We start from the raw sequence: 20,827 nt of genomic DNA on the forward strand, positions 1-20,827 counted from the left end.
GTGTCCTTGAATTGTTTAAAGTTTGATTTTCTTATAGAAAGCACATAGATGGAACATGTTATTTAATCCATTCTGTCATTCTCTGGTGTTTTATTGGAATATTCAGTCTGTTTACCTTTAATGTAACTACTTATAAAATAGGATTTACCTCTGCCACTTAATTTGTTTTCTCTCACTCGTGTCTTTTTTATTTTTTCAATTCCTGCCTTCTTTTGTGTTAAATGGGTATTTTCTAGCATACCTTATTAAGTTCCTTATTGTTTCTTCTATATATTTTTAAATTATTTTCATAGTGATTGTCCTGGTATTGCAGTTAACATTTTAAATTAAAACAATGTAGTTCAGATTAATACTAAGTCAGTTTAAATAGTATATAAAAATTTTGGTCCAATATACCTTTATTCCCTACCTCCTCTATCATGCTATTGTACTATTATTGTCATATAAATTGTATCTTTATATAAGTCCATTAAGACATTATTTTTCTTAGCAGCTGTCTTCTAAAGCAAATAGGAGAAGAAAAGAGTTACAAATAAAAATGTCTTTATACTGCTTTCATATTACCTATGTAGTTACATTTACTGATGCTGTTTATTTTGTGTAGGTTCAAATTATTTTTTTATTAAAAAAATTTTTTTTAATGTTTATTTATTTTTGAGAGAGAGACAGCATGTGAGCAGGGGAGGGACAGAGAGAGAGGGAGGCACAGAATCCAAATCAGGCTCCAGGCTCTGAGCTGTCAGCACAGAGCCTGATGCGGGGCTCAAACTCACAAGCTGTGAGATCATGACCTGAGCCAAAGTCGGATGCTTAACCGACTGAGCCACCCAGGTGCCCCTGTAGATTCAAATTATTGACTACTCTTCATTCATCTCAGCCTGAAGGAGTTTTTAAAATATTTCTTGTAGGTCTACTGACACAAATTCTCTGTTTTTGTTGATCTGGAAATATCTTAATTTCATCTTTATTTTTGAAGGAAGAGTTTAAGCTGGATATAGAATTCTAAACTCAGTTGTTTCCTCTTGTAGCCTTTTATTAATTCATCAGGTTGATTATATCAATTTGCAAATTAAGAGCACCTTCCTTTGTGATCTTTGTAATCACTTTTCTTCTCTCTTCTCCACCCCCACTCTGCCCTGTGCCCTCCACCTTCCTTATTTCATTGGCCAGACTTTCAGTACAATGCTGAATAGATGTGGTGTGAGTGAATATCTTTCCCTTGCTGCTGTTGCTCAGAAGACATTTAGTGTTTCACCAGAAAATATGATGTTAATTATTTTTTTTGTAGACAACACTATCAATGTAGAAATATTTTAAAGTATCTATTTAAAATGTGAACTCAAGTTCATTCTTGGGCAGGAAAGTAAATTGAGAGCCAAAGGAAAATAAAAGATGCTTTAAAGTCACTGAAGGTACCACATGATTAAATGGAAGTTCAAGAAAATTTAGGCATTCTCTTCCTAGTAGTCAAGCACTTACAATGCATCTTGAGATAGATATATTTTTTATATTTATACCCAAGCCAGGAGAGTAGAATTTTCCCTATATTTATTGCATCTTTTAAAATTTCTATTATCACTTTGCTTGTTTTAGTAAATAAAATTGTAACATCCCGGAAATTTCCCTCTAAATCATATTTTTATTCTGAATGAATTACTCACTCTGACATATTTCAGTACATTCTTTCAGCTTCCGAGTTAAAATAAATCACCTTTTTACATTTAGAATAAAATGTTGAAATAATCAACTGAACTTAAGGTTTTATCACAAAAATTAGAGAATATATTTAAAATTGACTACCATTTTGAATCAAATATCTTTTGCCCATCACTTGAAGGCAGATGTTCTCAGAAACACTGGGCAGCTACAATGAGGTAAGTGTATGGTGTTCATGGAATATTACCTGTCTTTCTGAAGTAATCTTGGTTTTGAGCTCACCTTTTCCCTGTTGTTCAAGTGTTACAAATTATTCTTCATGCAAAAAGAATACTATAATTCAGATAAAGACTTGAGTCTTTTATTTGAAATGCATTTCAGATAAAAAAAATACTGTTGTTACAAGTGTCTCTTATTTTACATGACCATCTGGACTGCTTGCTGTCGGATACAATAATTGAGTTCTTTTCAAGGTCCTTTCCCATGAAGGAAAGTCAGCTCTGTTGAATTTTTACAATTCTTGCAGGTATATAGCTTAGAGATATACACAGGTCTGCTTCTTTGTAGTATCTCCTCTAAGAGGAAAAACAAAGTACACTTAGTTCACGTATAGATGTTAAAGGGGTTTGAAGACTGTAGGAAATGTAAAACTATGAATGGGTTACGTTTTATTACAAGTTTATTTAATTTTTTAATTTTTTAATTTTACTATTTTAATTTACATCCAAATTAGTTAGCATATAGTGCAACAATGATTTTAGGAGTAGATTCCCTAATGCCCCCTACCCATTTAGCCCATCCCCCCTCCCACAACCTCTCCAGTAACCCTCTGGTTTTTCTCCATATTTAAGAGTCTCTTATGTTTTGTCCCCCTTCCTGTTTTTATATTATTTTTGCTTCCCTTCTCTTATGTTCATCTGTTTTGTCTCATATGAATGAAGTCATATGATATTTGTCTTTCTCTGACTAATTTCACTTAGCATAATACCCTCCAGTTCCATCCACGTAGTTGCAAATGCCAAGATTTCATTCTTTTTGATTGCCAAGTAATACTCCATTGTATATATGTACCACATGTTCTTTATCCATTCATCCATTGATGGACATTTGGGCTCTTCCTATACTTTGACTATTGTTGATAGTGCTGCTATAAATATTGGGGTGCACGTGTCCCTTCGGAACAGCACACCTGTATCCCTTGGATAAATACCCAGTAGTGCAATTGCTGGGTCATAGGATAGTTCTATTTTTAATTTTTTGAGGCACCTCCATACTGTTTTCCAGAGTGGCTGCACCAGCTTGCATTCCCACCAGCAGGGCAAAAGAGATCCTCTTTCTCCACATCCTCGCCAACATCTGTTGTTGCCTGAGTTATTAGTGTTAGCCATTCTGACAGGTGTGAGGTGGTATCTCATTGTGGTTTTGATTTGTATTTTCCTGATGATGAGTGATGTTGAGTATTTTTTCATGTGTCGGTTGGCCAGCTGGATGTCTTCTGTGGAGAAGTGTCTTTTCATGCCTTTTGCCCATTTCTTCACTGGATTATTTGTTTTTTGGGTGTTGAGTTTGGTAAGTTCTTTATAGATTTTGGCTACTAACCCTTGATCTGATATGTCGTGCACATATCTTCTCCTATTCTTTTTAGGAGCTTTTTAGAAGCTTTTTATTTTGATGAGGTCCCAGTAGTTCATTTTTGCTTTTGTTTCCCTTGCCTCCAGAGACGTGTTGAGTAAGAAGTTGCTGCGGCCAAGATCAAAGAGGTTTTTGCCTGCTTTCTCCTTGAGGATTTTGATGGCTTCCTGTCTTACATTTAGGTCTTTCATCCATTTTGAGTTTATTTTTGTGTACGGTTAAGAAAGTGGTCCAGGTTCCTTCTTCTGCATATCGCTGTCCAGTTTTCCCATCACCACTTGCTGAAGAGACTGTCTTTATTCCATTGGATGTTCCTTCCTGCTTTGTCAAATATCAGTTGGCCATAGGTTTGTGGGTCCATTTCTGGGTTCTCTATTCTGTTCCATTGATCTGAGTGTCTGTTCTTATGCCAGTACCATACTGTCTTGATGATTACAGCTTGAAGTCCGGGATTGTGATGCCTCCTGCTTTGGGTTTATTTTTCAAGATTGCTCTGGCTATTCAGAGTCTTATCTAGTTCCATACAAATTTTAGGATTATTTGTTGTAGCTTTGTGAAGAATGCTGGTGTTATTTTGATAGGGTAATTATTTTTAACACCAGGTGGGTAGATTTATTTCAAATATTTGTTGAATGAATGAGTGAATTAATGTTGAAAATCTTTAAGTTTTTATCTCATCTTAATCTGTTTTATCTACCTAGAAAAAATTCTATATATAGAAACCTTGCTACCTCTCAGATTTAGTGTGCTCAGAGTCATTCCTTTCTTTGTCCTTATGAAAACAACCTGCACTTCTCAGCTTTCCCATTTTTGGTTAAGTGTGTCCCCCAAGTTTCCTAGGTTCAAAAATTAGTTTATGAAGAAGAATAAAAGATAGCATTCTTTCATATCATTGCCATCGTTCTATTTTCTTTCATACCATTTCCATCATTCTATTATTCTGCCTTGTCATAGCAGCCCTGAGTCTTCAGTTTTTCCTTTCCAGATCAATCTCAGTATACCAAATTGTTCTAAAATACTGCCTTAGTCATGTCAACCCCTTATTCACTTGCCTTATGTAAACCCTTGACAGAGTAGACCCCTTATCTGTTTTTCTGAATGGTCTTTAAGGTACTACACAATCTGTCCCCTTTTTTTCTCTCTCTCCTCACCTCTGAGTCTCCTAGAGCAACAGTAAAAATCAATAGCAATGACAATAATCATAGCCAGCACTTATTTAATATGTGCCAGGTGCTGTTTAAGCACTATTTAAGTGCTTGGTTGTCTAAGTTTGTACAGCTTGCATATGACAGAGTCAGAATTTGAAGCCTGGTAGTCTCATTCCAAGAGTTTATAATTTTAACTCCTCTGCTGCTCTTCCTTTCAGTGACATTCTTCTTTGTTTAGTAATGTCAACTCTGTTTTATTTTGTTTTGTTTTTAACAGGCTTTGCTAGATCCTGACTTCTGTTATTTTTTTTTCTTTCATATGAGAAATTTACCCCAACTCTTTTCTACTGTTAGCTCAAATCTTCTCTCTTTATTAAAGGGTCATACAGTCCCATAAAATCTGCCATAGGTGTTTCAGCCTACACCTTTTTCCCCTCTATGTTTCCACAAACTCTGTTACAGTATTTTAGCACTTTTTTATTTGGCCCACAAGATTTTACAATCATGGTGTCTGAGTCTTGATGCTTTCTCAGTTTACTTCCTCTTCCCAGACATTTGTAAAATGTTAAGTGAGATTAATTGTTCTGTTTCTCCTCCTGAATCATTGGAAATCCCATGCTTCTCTGTGTAATCAGATAAAAGTGTATTCACATCTCAGCTCTGCCTAAATGTGATCTTAGGGCAGTTTCATTTACCTATTTTTCCTCATTTCCAAAATACTATGTAGAGTTGTGTTAGGTATTAGAGATAGCATATATAAAGCACTAGCATATAGAGGTTTCCTTTATTCATTATAGCTTTTGCTCTGCAGCTTGTTATGTGTATTCCATCAACAGTTTCCCCCAACTTCTCATGCCTTTGTGTCCCATAAAAGATCTCTACTTACAGTCTTGACAGCTCAATCAATTCTTCTTACAAGGCTTATTTTATTAGTGTCAGTATTACGAATTTGTCCAGTCTGGAAATAAGATGGACTATTGTGTCATTTCCAGGGTTCCTCTTATTTATTTATTTTGAGAGTGGGGTTGGGGGGCAGAGAGGGAGGGAGAGAGAGAATCCCTAGCAGGTTCCATGCTGTCAGTGCAGAGCCTGACATGCAGCTCACTCTCATGAGCTGTGAGACCGTAACCTGAACTGAAATCAAAAGATGGACGCTTAACCAACCGAGCCACCCAGGTGCCCCTCCAGGGTTCCTTTTTTAGAACCTGTCTTATTGAAGGCTCTTCCATTGGCAGTCTGCTATCTTCTGACATACTGGCTACTTATAATAACAAGTCAGCAGTCCATATTTCTTCAGAACTCTTGGGTAGGTGCCACCTGGGCATCATAATTTAGTTGCAGCTAGTTTGTTGATTGGATGTAAAATATTTACAGTATTCATCACAATTTCAGCTTAATAGCTCTGATCAATCAGTCTTCTTAAAAAGGCAGATTGGCAATACAATTCAGAAGGCTTTTGACTGAAATTCTCAGTTTTGATGTCTCTTGGAATTTAGGTTTGTTCACCGTGCATGCTTTTTATACATGCATCTTTGAGTTCTTTGCCTCCATCTGACACCATGTGTTTGAGGTTGCATTTTATGAATGTGAAACTTTGCGCATGTTTACTAAATGATTTAGGTTTTATTTTTGCCTTGTGTTCTTAAAAATACCAGCTGCTGCTTAGTTAAAAATGTAATTTAATTTGACTGACGCATGAGTTTTGAGGTTCATAAACATGGATGTATTTTCCTTGTTTGTATTCATAAGTCTGTTGGTTCCATATGTAATATGTTTCTTGATTTAATTTTAATACTTTATTTTAGAGATAAATAAAAACAATAACAAAAGCCTTGGGGAAACATGTTTCTATTTTTTGGAATTCACACTTGTACGTTCAAAATTCCTCCGCATTTCAGTGGTTTTCTAAGTTTTCTGTTTCAGGAATTTTATTATTTTGTTAGCAGAGAACAGCTTTTGATAATGATATAATACTGTATTTATGGAAACAATTGCATTTTGAATGTGTGAAAGAAACGTTTCTCCTCATTTGCTCCATGGAATTTTAAGAACCTAATGACTAGATTTAGTTATACATGTAGCAGATTGTTGTAAATCCAATAATTTATTTTGGTGGTTCTTAACAATTTGGGGGTCAGAAAACCTTTTGTAAAATTGATGATTGCTTTGTCCCTTCTTACCACAAAAGTTCACACAGACAACTGCGGGAAATTTAAGGACCCCATGAAGGGTTTTTTCCAAAATGGGATAGTACATGTATATGTAAATATAATGTAAGGCACTATATAAGATCTTTAAGAAAAATGTAAAAAAATTTATATAAATACTCTAAGAGGGGAGGAATTATGTGGGTGCTTGAAAAAAAACATGCAGAATAGGGCATTGAACAGGCAGGCTTCATGGAGATCACGGAATTTTAAGGCCTGGTTCAGAAGACAAAACCTTATTCCTAGCAGAGATAATAGTGTGAGCAGATAGAGAGACAAGAAAGTACTTGACCTGTTTGGATATCCGTGAGTACTGAGATCTCTTTGAGGATAGTGATGGTTTCTGATTCACCTTTTGAGTTCTGCATTGTGTTGCACAGTACCTTAATGTAGTTTTATTATGTGAACTCAAATACTTACTGAGTTCAACTTTTTTTACTCTTTTTTTTTTTTTAACAGAGAAGCTTTATTTTTTTTTTTTAATGTTTATTTATTTATTGAGGAGGGAGGGGCAGAGAGAGAGGGAGAGAGAGAGAATCCCAAGGAGGCTCCACGCTGCCAGTGCAGAACCTGATGCAGGGCCCAAACCCATGCATGAACAGGGAGATCATAACCTGAACCGAAGTCAGATGCTCAACCGACTGAGCCACCCAGGCGCCCCCTTTTTTACTCTTTATTATGGCTCCTGAGACCTCTTTTCTGCGTGTCCTATCATGTTGTATCTTTGCTCACAAATATATATTTTGCAGAGAAACAAGCTAATACATGTAATTTCAATGACTGTGTGCATTAATTGGCTTTAAAAAGAAAGCCAAACTTGTTTTTTTATTAGAAGAGAACAGCTTTTGATATGAATGTTATATTTCTTAAATTGTATCTCTGGGAACAGTTGTTCTTGGATGTGTGCAAGAAACATTTCTCCTCAGTGACTTGGTTAGCTTTTGGGGCACAGTTAAAATGGTCATTAAAGCATCAAATAAACTAATAGTAACCCCAGCCAACTCTACTTTTGTTTAAGTGAAATCTACATGAAGTCTTGCCTGCTATGGTAATATAATGAATGAATAATAGATTAATATATAAGTAGCAAATAAGAAATAAGATTTAGAAACTAATAATCTTTCTTAAGAGTATTTTTCTTTCCCCTTGAAACAGCGGCAGTATCTATGGGGAAGAAGCTTTAAAGCTAGCATTTTCTCAATTTTAGCTAGGTAACAAAATCTGCTTAAAAATGGACACATAAAAAAAAAACCTTTCTTATTATTGACATTTTCTTGCAGGACTACAGAACATTCCTTGCAACAGTTTTGTTGGCTGGTTAATTTTCTTGCTGTATTCCTAATGTTAGAGCAGTACTACTGTGTGGGGTGAACTATTTATGCTATTTTAATTAGTTTCTTAAACCGTCTCTGCTTGGGGTACTAAGATGGCTCAGACTCTTGATTAGGTCAGGTCATGATCTCATGGTTCTTGGGATTGAACCCCTGCTTTAGGCTCTGTGCTGACAGCATGGTGTCTGCTTGGGATTCTCTCTCTGCCTCTCTGCTCTTCGTCTGCTCACAAGTGCGCATTCTCCCTCCCTCTCTCTGTCTCAAAATAAATAAATAAGCTTAAAAAAAAGAGCTCTGCCTAATTTCCTCTCTTGTGTTTGTAATGTTATAACGTGGGCTATTAATTAGAGTGTATATTTTATACATTTACTCATTCAAGTAATGTTTAGTGAGTGCCTATTCTGTGAGGCTATTTTGCAGGTGCTATAGAGGCTGTAAAGATGAATAAAATATTGATTCCTCAAGGCAATCTTATCTCCTGAAGATTGGTTGGATTTTTTTTTTTTCAGTGGTAGGATAAAATTATTCTGATTAATCCACATGAGGAAAAATAATTTGTCCAAGTTTATCCCACTAGTAAGCAGCAGAGGTCAATTTCAGTGCTCAAGGGCTGATGACTCTTGAGCCTGAGCATAGCAAGTCTCTAGGTATTAGCACTAGACATGTTTATTGCTTTGGATCTTTCTAGTATTTGAGCTTGTATCTCTGTTTTTTATTTGTTTCTCATTTAGTGCCATTAACGAAGTCAAGAAGATGTCTAAAGTCATTGATAATCAATTGTAAAACATGTTCTATTTCTTTTTTTTTTTTCAACGTTTATTTATTTTTAGGACAGAGAGAGACAGAGCATGAACGGGGGAGGGGCAGAGAGAGAGGGAGGCACAGAATCGGAAACAGGCTCCAGGCTCTGAGCCATCAGCCCAGAGCCCGACGCGGGGCTCGAACTCACGGACCGCGAGATCGTGACCTGGCTGAAGTCGGACGCCCAACCGACTGCGCCACCCAGGCGCCCCAAACATGTTCTATTTCAAGAACATATTTGAGATCCATTCTTACATATATACATAATCTAGTCCTAGACACATGGTACAGACTTGCTAATTTATGTTGAAGTTGAGTGACTGTGTGACAATGCACTCTCTTCCTCATATCATGATTGTTTTTCTGACCTGCAGGTTTTAAATGCACAGAGAGCAGGATACAAAGCAGCCATAGTTCACAATGTTGACTCTGATGACCTCATTAGCATGGGATCCAACGACAGTAAGTACAGGTATCACTTTTCTTCTCTCCTGTTTGACAGATCTTTTGAAACTAAAACTTAAGATTTTTTTCTTCACATTTTCTGTTTAAAAAGCAAATTTCTTTTCTATCAGAAAGGTAACTCTCATCTTAACCCTGTTGGGACAATTTTATTCATATTGAAGTGAACTTGACTTGTTCTTTTCCAAATAGTTGTTTCTTTTTCTTTTACCTTTGTGTTTCATTGTAGAAGATGTGTTGATATTTTGGCAAAAACCAAAGGAAAACCAAAGCTTTAAATAGAGATAAACATGCTGAGTTAAGGCTTCCATAGAAGAATTTTTGTGATTTATTTAGAGATTCACAATATTAAGTGGATATACTAAGTAGCTGCTACATTCTTATAAAATTTCAAAGCTACATGCTTGAGCTTTCTTACACCAGTTGGTTATTAGTTTCTTAATATACAGTGACATGCCTATAGCTTTTTATTCAAAATAGGAATGTTTTCCCTTATTCTCGACTAAATATTATCTTGTAGGGAAAATGAGCCAATTTTAACCAAATAACTGGCTTTAATCTGAGATTTTTAAGCTGTATGCTTTCACTTAATTTGGTGAGAGTGATAAAGTTATCTTTTGTTATGTTAATGACATGACTTTTGGACTCCACCTAAGGAAGGTGCCTGGTAGGCTGGAAAACCAACCATTTGATGAGAGAATTGGAGCTCTCAGTCCCATCTCTCTGACCTCTGGGGAGAGGCAAGGGACTGGAGGTTGAATAGATCTCCAGTGGCCAATGGTTTAATCAGTCATGTCTGTGTAATGAAGCCTCCATAAAACCCAAAACGACAGGGTTCAGAGAGCATCTAGGTTGGTAAACATGTGGAGATTTGGGGAGAGTTCCATGCCTGGAAGAGTGTACCCTTCTCACAAACCTTGCCCTATGCATTTCTTCCATGTGGCTCTTCCTGAATTACATTCTTGCATAATAAACTGCTATCTAGTAAGTAGATAATTTCTCTGGGCTCCATGAGGCACTCTAACAAATTCATTAGACCCAAGGAGGGGGTTGTCACTGGAACCTCTAATCGGTAGATCAAAAGCACAGATGATAATCTGGACTTACAACTGGTGTCTGAATGGGTGGGGGCTTTTTGTGAGACTAAATCTTTAACCTGTGGAATCAGATGCTATCTCCAGGTAGATAATGTCAGAATTGAGTTGAGTTGTTTGATGGTGTGGGGAAGAGCCCCCCCATACACATTGGAAATTGGGTTCAAAACCCAAAACACACTGCCAACATTCATGATTAAGTATTTTATTTTTGTTTTTCTTCTAGCACATAACCATAATACCTCTGGCTACTAAGTGCCATTGAGTCTTATATGCAAGAAAGAGCTTGGAGCAAAGAGCAGACATAAAGCTATGGACTGATATCCTACGTTGGAATATCTTTAAGACTTTAAATAATTAGATCCTTAATAGGAAGTATTTTGGAGTCCTTGACTAAAAAATATTTTTATAGCTTAAGATAGTATTTGTTGTTATTGTTTGAGTAGAACCCTCTTCCTTCTTACCCCTGGTAATCTGAGGCAAAAGCTACAATTTCTAGAAAGTAAAACTTGGTGGGGCATGTGGGTAGCTCAGTCAGTTGAGCATCCAACTTCAGCTCAGGTTAGGATCTCATGGTTCATGAGTTTGAGCCTTGCATTGGGCTCTGTGCTGATAGCTCAGAGCCTGGAGCCTACTTCGGATTCTGTGTCTACCTCTCTCCCTGTGCCTCCACTACTAATGCTCTGTCAATCTCTGTCTCAAAAATAAGTAAACATTAGGAAAAAAAGTAAAACTTGGTATATATTTTGGTATTTCCATATATATTTAAAATTATTATTTAATATCCTAGCTGATTAAATCATTATAATGCATGAACAACTCTTAAGAGGTTCTAGCATTTCACAAAACATTTGATAGTCACTGCTTGAGAATTAAAGGAATTGATGAAGGTATTTTACTTACCAAATAAACTGTTGGCACTGCAGATTTGATACAACTTTCTTCTCCTTAAACAAAACAAAACAAAAAACAAAAACCAGGTCAGTAGCTTTTGTTACCTGTATATTTTGCTAGCAAAATGTAAAGCATAAATACTCCAGAAATAGGTATGAATTTAAATTCACATCATGAAGCTTCCATTTGTATTAGCTGTATAGCTTTGAGCAAGGGACTTACTCTTTGTGTGTTTTGCTAAAGTCCTGAGCCTAGTGTTTATGAGTCCTGAAGACCTGCTTAAGGTCTTGTTTGGGTTAAACAGATTAATATTTGTAAACTATTTAGTCTTTTTACAGGTTTTCTTTTTTTTTTTATTAATTTTTTAAAAATATTTATTTATTTTTGAGAAAGAGACATTGTGAGACAGGGAGGGGCAGAGAAAGAGAGAGAGGGAGACACAGAATCCAAAACAGGCTCCAGGCTCTGAGCTGTCAGCACAGAGGCCGTCGCGGGGCTCCAACTCAGGAACTGTGAGATCATGACCTGAGCCGAAGTTGGATGCTTAACTGATAACACCTGTTTTTCCCTTTGTACTACCTTAAACTTTTTTGTGGTAATCATGCCAGTTCCTAAGGAAAAATGTGCTAAATGTTAAAAGTAGCACATAACCAAGTAATCTTGCTGTTGCCATGGAAATGTTCCACCTGAGCTATTATATATCAAAGATTGGTCAGAATTTTGGTTCTTGACTTTATTGCTTGAATTTATTTTGCTCCATCCTTGGGAATGTGTGTTTTGGACATTTCATATATCCAAAAACAAATGTTGTAAAAAAGACCTTTACCACTTTCATCTTTGCTATTACTTAGTAGAGGAAAGGAAAGCACGGATTCATTAAAAGGGACATATATCAGGGCGCCTGGGTGGCCCAGTTGGTTAAGCATCCAGCTTGGGCTCAGGTCACGATCTTGTGGTTCATGGGTTTGAGCCCCACATCGGGTTCTGTGCTGACTGACAGTTCAGAGCCTGGAGCCTGCTTCGGATTCCGTGTCTCCCTCTCTCTTTCTGCCCCTCCCCAACTTGTGCTCTGTCTCTCAAAAATAAATAAATGTTACCAAAAAAAAAAAAAAGAGGATATGTATCTGTCCCCCCTTTTAAAGGCTTAGTCTGTAGCCACAAAGAATATTGCACATGTTCTCCTAAGAGCAAACATTCTAGTATCTAAAAACAAAAGCAAATTTTAAAAGCCCCTTGATACAGACATTTCACACAAAGAATTTGTTTTTATTTCAGCTAGAACATAGGATGGGTTCGCTCAGTGGAGCCAATACATTTGTCACTGTTAGGAGGCAGAATGTGATGGAGAAAACACCCAATCACAGAAGCGGGATTTATTCTTCTAGGTTAGTTGATACGTGAACTAGCCTGTGCCTTTGGGAAAGTTAACTTAACCTTTTAAGCCCTTTACTTTCCTCTGTAAAAGTGTGAATAATTTTAATTCTTATTTGACCTGACAAGGTAGTGAAGATCATATAAAAGCAGGCGTATGAGAAAACCCATGCCATGGCAGAGTTGCAAGAGCCTAGGTTAGGAGGTAGAGCCCCAAGTTTGAGTCTTGGCTATGAAAATTCCTAATTATTTTACCAGGGCAAGTTATCAATATGTCCAAGTTTGTTTCTTCTCCTCTTTTCCTTACTGTCTTCCTTCAACAAGTAGTTTTTGACAGTGTACTCCTCAGGTATTGTTTTAGGCACTGTGACTACAGCAGGGAATAATTCAGTTGAAGGCTCTGCTCTCATATCTTTCATTGATGTAGCAGAATGCAGCATTTAACAGTGTGGCTTCTGGGTACTGCCTGCCAGGGTTTGAATTGCAGCTGGACTGCCTTCTAGCTATGCAATCTTGCATATGTTACTTTACATCTCTGTCCCTCACTTCTTTGATCTGTAAAATGGGAATGATAACAGTACTTCACTCATTGGGTTGTTGTTGAAGATTGAATGAATTCAGATGTATAAACCATCTAGAAGACTCCTGCTTTTTAGCAATCATGTAGTGGTTACTTAGCTATTACCTAATAATTATATTATTGTATATTCATTATAAATTATATAATAGCAGCAAAATAATAATCCTTTAATGGTTATTCAGCTGTTATCATTACTGCTGTTATTACATTCTAGGGTGGAAGAGAGGAAATGAGCACAAAATCAAAGAGATATGCTGCATGTCAAGTAGTGATAAGTGCTTTAAAGAAAATCCTGTCAGGCTGAAGGTATGTAGCAAGGCAAGGACTAGAGGAGAGTGGCCGTTTTAGATAGGGTGGTCAGAGAAGGCTTCTATGAGGCTTTGACATTTGAATTAGGTCTACCGTGAGAGGCTGAGCCATGCAGATTTCTGGAGCAGTGTTCCAAGGAAAGGGAACAGCAAGAAAATGCAAAGCTTCAAAGATAAAGCATCTTTGGTGTTTTCAAGATGTGGCAGAAAGCCACCTTGGCTGGAGTAGAGTGAACAAGGCAGAGAGAGTGGCAGAGGATGAGGTTAGAGAGGGGGTATTTATAGAACTTCGGAATTTGTTCTGTGTACCTTTTAAATAGAGGTTTGAAGTGATCTTTTACTTTATAAGGAATTTAAAAAATTATTTATGTGTGTATGTGTGTTTACTTGTATTAGAGAGAGAGTCAGGGGAGAGAGACAGAGACAGAGACAGTGCGTGAGCAGGGGAGGGGCACAGAAAGACACAGACAGAATCTGAAGCAGACTCCAGACTGAGTTGTCAGCACAGAGCCTGATGCAGGCTCACCAGCTACCAGCCCTGAGATCATGAGGTAAGCCTAAGTCGGACACTGAGCCATTCAGCCCCTGATCTTTTATTTTAAAAGGATCACTTTGGATCTCTTTGGAGAACAGATTGAAGGTGAAAGATGGGCAGGAGTGCCTAGGAAGAGACCAGTCAGAATGTTGCCAGAGGTGATGGTGATCTGGAGTATTAGAAGTGACTGATAAGAGGTGATAGAATTATGGATATATTTTGAAGTTGATAGGATTTGATAGAAGGAATAAGGAAAGGGAGGAGTCAAGAATGATTCCAAGATGCTCGGCCTGAGAAACTAGGTGAATACCAAATGTTGTTTACCCAGATGAAAAGGACTAGGTAGGAGTAGAGCTGATTGAAAGGAAAGAGACTTTGAGAGTTCTGCTTGAGAAACATTGTTTGAAACACCTATTAGCTAATCAAGTGGAGATACTGAACAGGCAATTGGATATATGAATCTGGAGAGGTTGGGGCTGGCCATTTAAATTATCATTTGTCTATGATACCATGATAATACTATCTGCAATGTATACTTCAGGATTGTTTTGTGGATTAGAATTAAAATTTAGTGTTTTTAAAAGTATTTTGTGAACTAGAACATGTTTGGTTTTGTTTTCTGTAGATGAGTAATGTTGCAAAGTCTCCAAGAGGGCTATTCATATTTGCATACATTTCCCCTCTTCTTCTGACTAAAAGGAGGAACTTTTTACATCTCTTTAGATATGATAACTCAAAGAAGTTATATCACTTCTAATAATTATTGACATGACAGGATATCTGAGGTGTATCATTGAGTGAAAAAAAGCTTGTACTTTTTTCCATTATTATATGATCCCATTGATACAAAAAAATAAAATTTTTATTGATCCCACTGATATAAAAATAGTGATTAAATATTCCTTTATTAACCATTTAGGTTCCTACCCTCCTGGGGCTTATATGGGTATGTGTATGAGAGAGAGAGAGAGAGAGAGAGAGAGAGAGAGAGAGAGAGAATGGGAATGTGTGGAGTGAATGACTATATTTGCATAAAACAATAATCTAGGAGTGAAAAATGTACTTGTTGAAACTTATAGAACTGTTTATTACTTCAAATAGAACCTTTGTCTTCAGGTGGGAAGGATTATAGTTGGTTTTGGTTTTCTTCTGGTGTCCTCCCCCCCCCTTTTGAAAATAAATAACAAATGTGTGTGTGTGTTTTTTAAAGGAAATGTAGAACAAAGTTATTGTGAAAATGTAATGGAAACAAATGGACTTTCTCTAAAGCCATATTTGTTAAATTAACTCACAGCTAAAAATAAGACTTCTTTTTCTATTGTAACTTTAAGAGGATCTTCCTGAGTAATGGGTAATTTTTCAAACTTCTCTTCCGTTGGCATTTGATTTTGGTTTTGCAATATAGGTATGAGTCCAGTTTGTTAAGACACCAAACAAAACAAAGCTTTCCAATGAACTCCAGGCTTAGGAGGAAGTAGAAATTTACCCAGCTTTCCTATTTTATGCCCTTTCTCAACTCCTGTCAGCCCTTCACTCTGGAAAGTCATAGATGTGTGGTGTCATTTTTGAGACTTTTGTAAAGTGGTCTTTTCTTACATTTTTTGGCCTATACCTCTCCTGGGAATGGGTATGTAAAAAAAGCTTTTTTACTTTTTCATTTAGGAATTAAGTTATTTGTGGAAATAAAACTTAAAATATTTTCTTCCTTTTCTAAGAGTTAATTGTGTCTAAAGAGGAATAAATTGAAAGGAAATATTAAAAATGATTATCCCAATCATCATGGGACTATTGAGGTAGTAGGTAATGTATGTATGCAGAATGTTAGCTTTTGTTATTGCAAATGTAACAGTATTTCTCAACCACTGAGATTGATGATGGTATAAATCTGCAATCAGGAAAATCAACCAATTTGAATTTATTGTAATTGTTTCCAGTTATGTTTGCTGCTATTATGAAGAAAGTAAAGTTGATTGTACACTGAGTATGGGCTTTTAAGAATAATTTTATTATTATTTTATACAGTTGATGTGCTAAAGAAAATTGACATTCCATCTGTCTTTATTGGGGAATCATCAGCTAATTCCCTGAAAGATGAATTCACATATGAAAAAGGGTAAGTAATGGATATGAAAAATAATCATGTAGCTTAAAATTCTCCTTTATATTAGGGTAGAACTATGTTAGTTATAACCAAGGTTGTGTTTTAAAATGAACTCTATTGTGCTAAATTAAGTTCTCTCTTAAGTCATAATGATTATAAGACTTTATTATAATAATTTCTCTGTGCATTATTACATATTGAAAATATGCTCACTCTAGAGAGCCTAAGGTACTCATGTTGCTAAAAAGATAAAACTTTCCCTTTTATCATTTAATCAAACCATTGGTATTTAGAAACAATGTGATTTATATTTATCATTAGACATTTGTATTTTATTAAAAAGAGATTTGCTATTTTATAAACACAGTCCAAAACAGTGTGTTATTGACTTGGTTTTTATAAAGGCATAAAGTTTGTTTTCAAGTTTAAAAGGTTTCATTTGGAATAAAAGCTTCTGTATGGAATTTCTACCACAAATCACCTTATGAGGGTAACACAACCTTTTTTTTTCCTTCCCAAATTCTTTTTTAATTTAATTTTTTATTTTTTTAAATTTACATCCAAATTAGTTAGCATACAGTGCAACAATGATTTCAGGAGTAGATCCTTAGTGCCCCTTCCCCATTTAGCCCATCCCCCCTCCCACAGCCCCTCCCGTAACCCTCAGCTTGTTCTCCATATTTATGAGTCTCTTCAGTTTTGTCCCCCTCTCTGTTTTTATATTACTTTTGCTTCCCTTATGTTCATCTGTTTTGTCTCTTAACGTCCTCATATGAGTGAAGTCATATGATTTTTGTCTTTCTCGGACTAATTTCACTTTGCATAATACCCTCCAGTTCCATCCACGTAATTGCAAATGGCAAGATTTCATTCTTTTTGATTGCTGAGAAATATTCCATTGTATATATATACCACATCTTCCTTCTCCATTCATCTGTCGATGGACATTGGGCTCTTTCCATACTTTGGCTATTGTGGATAGTGCTGGTATAAACACTGGGGTGCACGTATCCCTTCGAAACCACACACCTGTATCCCTTGGATAAATGCCTAGTAGTGCAATTGCTGGGTTGTAGGGTGGTTCTATTTTTAATTTTTTGAGGAACCTCCATACTGTTTCCCAGAGTGGCTGCATCAGCTTGCATTTCCAGTAACACAACCTTTTGAAACTAAGGCACAGGTATTTCATCTAATATAGAAAACATTGCAGTTAGCACTTCAGAGCTGCTTCTGTGGAACATATAATGGGCAGGAACAGGTTTTTGACGAAGAACAATAATAACAATATTAGTAATAAAAGCAGTAATGTTTATTGAGTACTTAGCAAGTGCCAGCACTCATGAAAGTAAGACTTTTACATTTGTTATCCATTTAATCTTTACAGCAACCCTCTAGAGGTTGTTATTATCTCTTATTCTCTACATTTTCCAAAAGAGAAAACTGGCAAAATAAAATCCAATCCTGATTATTTAGGTGGGAAAATCCACCAACATTTGAGTTAGAAAATATATAAAAAGAAGAGGGAAAGTTTTTCTATTGCTGTTTTTGGCATTTTCCCCATGCAGTTTTGATATTTAAAATATTGTTCACATATTATAGTCTCAGAACATCTATTTTAAGGTCAAGAACATAATTTTGGATGTTGTATTAAAAATAGTTATACAAGGCGTGCCTGGATGGCTTGGTCTGTTAAGCGTCCGACTTTGTTTCAGGTCATGACCTCATGGTTCATGAGTTCAAGTCCTGCAGTTCAAGTGCTACACTGTCAGTGCAGAGCCTGTTTGGGATTCTCTCTTTCTCCCTCTTTCTTTGCCCTTCCCCCACTCACTCTCTCCCAAAATAAGTAACTTTTAAAAAAAAGTTATGCAAGATGCTATTTTGTCAGCTGTGTTTGTTAAGTTAGTAGAGGGGAGAACTAATACTTTTACCTCAATATTGTCCCCTCATTTAGAAAAATTCCGTATACTTTAATATGTACTATAAAGTCTTTTTTAGTTTTAATTATAAAATCATGACTTTTTAAATTAAAAAGTAATATATACATGCTAGTAAAGCATAGAAAATTTCAGAAATATAAAGCATCAAAATGAAAGTCCGATGATGCTATTCTCTAACAACAGCAGCTACTGTTTAAAAAGTGTTAAACTGGGGCGCCTGGGTGGCGCAGTCGGTTAAGCGTCCGACTTCAGCCAGGTCACGATCTCGAGGTCCGGGAGTTCGAGCCCCGCGTCAGGCTCTGGGCGGATGGCTCAGAGCCTGGAGCCTGTTTCCGATTCTGTGTCTCCCTCTCTCTCTGCCCCTCCCCTGTTCATGCTCTGTCTCTCTCTGTCCTAAAAAAAAATAAATAAACGTTGAAAAAAAAAATTTTAAAAAAAATAAAAATAAAAAAAAATAAAAAGTGTTAAACTTTTCCCGTATTTGAATACTCACATTGTTACATGATGATGTGCTTATAAAATAGAACGTACAATACATACTATTTTATTTTTTTTTTTTAATTTTTTAATTTTTTTTTTTTTTTTTTTTTTGGGAGAGACAGAGACAGAATGTAAGTGGGTTGGGGCAGAGTGAAAGGGAGGCACAGAATCTGAAGCAGGCTCCAGGCTCCGAGCTGTCAGCACAGAGCCTGACGTGGGGCTCGAACCCACAAGCTGTGAGATCATGACCTGAGCTAAAGTTGGACGCTCAACTGACTGAGCCACCCAGGTGCTCCTACATAGTATTTTATAGCATGCTTTATTTACATAATATTTCGACCCTTCCATGGTATCATAAGTCCACAGAATCCCTTAACTTAACTTGTGGGACAGATGTCTTGTGGGGGATTTTTAGAAGTTAAGTACCGTTCCAAATAGAGTTTGAGGCAGCCTCCCATAATCAAACAAATTATATACATACATCTACAATGAATGCATGAGTATTTTTATCAGCTCAGCTCATGTTGACTGTCAGATGAATTGCCAACATGATTTTTTTTTAAGTATTTATTTATCTTGAGAGAGAAAGAACATGAGCAAGGGAGGGGCAGAGAGAGTTGGACACTTAACTAACTGGGCCACTCAGACACCCCCAGGCAACATGATTTTTTAAAACTTTTTAGGTTTCAGAGTTGTGCAGAAGGGACTGTAAACAAGTACGTACACATCTCCCTTATCCATCTGTGAGCTGGCCTGTCAGTCTGCCTGCTCGCCTACCTGCCTACCCACCCACCCATTAATTTATTCTACTTTAAGAGAATTATTATTGAAGCATAGTTGACATACTGTTGTATGTTGTGTAACATACATAATGTTATAATAGTTTCAGGGGTACAACATAGTGATTCAATAATTCTGTTCATTGCTCACTGCTCAGCACGATAAGTGTAGTCCCCATTTGTGACTGTCCAGTGCTATTACAGTATTATTGACCATATTCCCTGTGCTGTACTTTATCTCTATGACTTGTTTTATAACTAGGAGTTTGTCGTCTTAATCCCCTTTGCCTCTTTCACCCATCCCCCTCCGTACCTCCCCTCTGGCAACCACCAGTTTCTGTATTTAAGAATCTGTGTTTTTGCTTGTTTTGTTTTTTAGATTCCACATATAAGTGAAACATTTTGGTATTTGTCTTTCTTTGTCTGACTTCACTTAGCATAATACCCTCTAGGTCCATCCATGTTGTTACATGGCAAGATTTTATTCTTTTTTAATAGTTGAGTAACATTCCATTGTGTGTGTGTATGTTTGTGTGTTTCTGTGTATGTACACATACATACCACATATTTTTTATCCATTCACCTATTGATGGACACTTGGGCTACTTCCATATCTTAGGGATTATAAATAATGCTGCAATAAGCATAGGGGTGCATGTTTCTTTTTGAATTAGTATTTTTGTTTTCTTTGGGTAAATATCCAGTAGTGGATCACTGGATCATACGGCATTTCTATTTTTCTTTTTTTTTTTTTTAACATTTATTCATCTTTGAGAGAGAGAGACAGAGCGTGAGTGGAGGAAGAGCAGAGAGAGGGAGACACAGAATCTGAAGCAGGCTCCAGGTTCCGAGCTGTCAGCACAGAGCCTGATGCGGGACCCGAACTCACTCACTGCGAGATCATGACCTGAGCTGAAGTCGTATGCTTAACCGACTGAGCCACTCAGGCATCCCTCTAGTTTTAATTTCTCAAGGAAACCCCATACTGTTTTCCACAGTCATTGTACCAGTTTACATTCCCACCAGCAGTGCATGGGAGTTCCCCTTTCTCCATATCCTTGCCAACACTTGTTATTTATTCTGTTTTTTATTATGAAAACTTCCAAGAGTATTTAAAAGTGGAGAGATGAGTATAATGAATCTGATTGTTCAGTTTCAAAGTTGTCAACCTGTGGTCAATTTTTTTGACTATCCACCCTCCAACCCCACCCCTTCAATCTTTCTTCCCCACACCGAGATTCTTTTGAAGCAAGTTCCAGACATCCTGTCATCTCAACTGTAAACATCTCAGAATATATCACTAGAAGATATTTTTACATATAAAAATATCAGGGCACCTGAGTGGCTCACTCAGTTGAGCATTCAGCTCTTGATTTTAGCTCAGATCATGATCCCAGGGTTGTGGGATTGAGCCCCTGCGTCTGGCTCTGTGCTGGGCATAGAGCCTGATTAAGATATTCATTCTCTCTCTCTCTCTCTCTCTCTCTCTCTCTCTCTCTCTCTCTCTCCCC

General features: G+C 36.7%; 2 protein-coding genes across 8 annotated transcripts in view; one reads left to right on the forward strand and one right to left on the reverse strand.

Annotated features, from left to right (window-relative positions):
- Positions 1–20,827, forward strand: part of RNF13 (ring finger protein 13) — a 169,811-nt gene that overhangs the window by 86,163 nt on the left and 62,821 nt on the right. For 4 of the 6 annotated variants that reach the window (XM_040480463.1, XM_040480465.1, XM_040480462.1 and 1 more), the window contains 2 exons: positions 9,150–9,237; positions 16,042–16,132. In XM_040480463.1, the coding sequence (XP_040336397.1) occupies positions 9,150–9,237; positions 16,042–16,132 (179 nt within the window). Of the gene's footprint in view, positions 1–9,149; positions 9,248–16,041; positions 16,133–20,827 lie in introns of all 6 variants that reach the window. The other 2 variants (XM_040480467.1, XM_040480466.1) reach the window with 1 other exon arrangement.
- PFN2 (profilin 2) overlaps positions 1,996–20,827 on the reverse strand; it is a 90,669-nt gene continuing 71,837 nt past the window's right edge. For both annotated transcript variants that reach the window (XR_005792139.1, XR_005792138.1), the window contains 2 exons: positions 11,235–11,278; positions 1,996–2,231 (listed from right to left, as the gene is read on the reverse strand). The gene's annotated coding sequence lies outside the window, so the exon portion shown is untranslated. The remainder of the gene's footprint in view (positions 2,232–11,234; positions 11,279–20,827) is intronic.

The sequence above is a fragment of the Herpailurus yagouaroundi genome, unplaced genomic scaffold (genome assembly GCF_014898765.1).
Source record: "Herpailurus yagouaroundi ecotype Mexico unplaced genomic scaffold, PumYag 159, whole genome shotgun sequence".
In the NCBI taxonomy this organism is placed as follows: domain Eukaryota; kingdom Metazoa; phylum Chordata; class Mammalia; order Carnivora; family Felidae; genus Herpailurus; species Herpailurus yagouaroundi.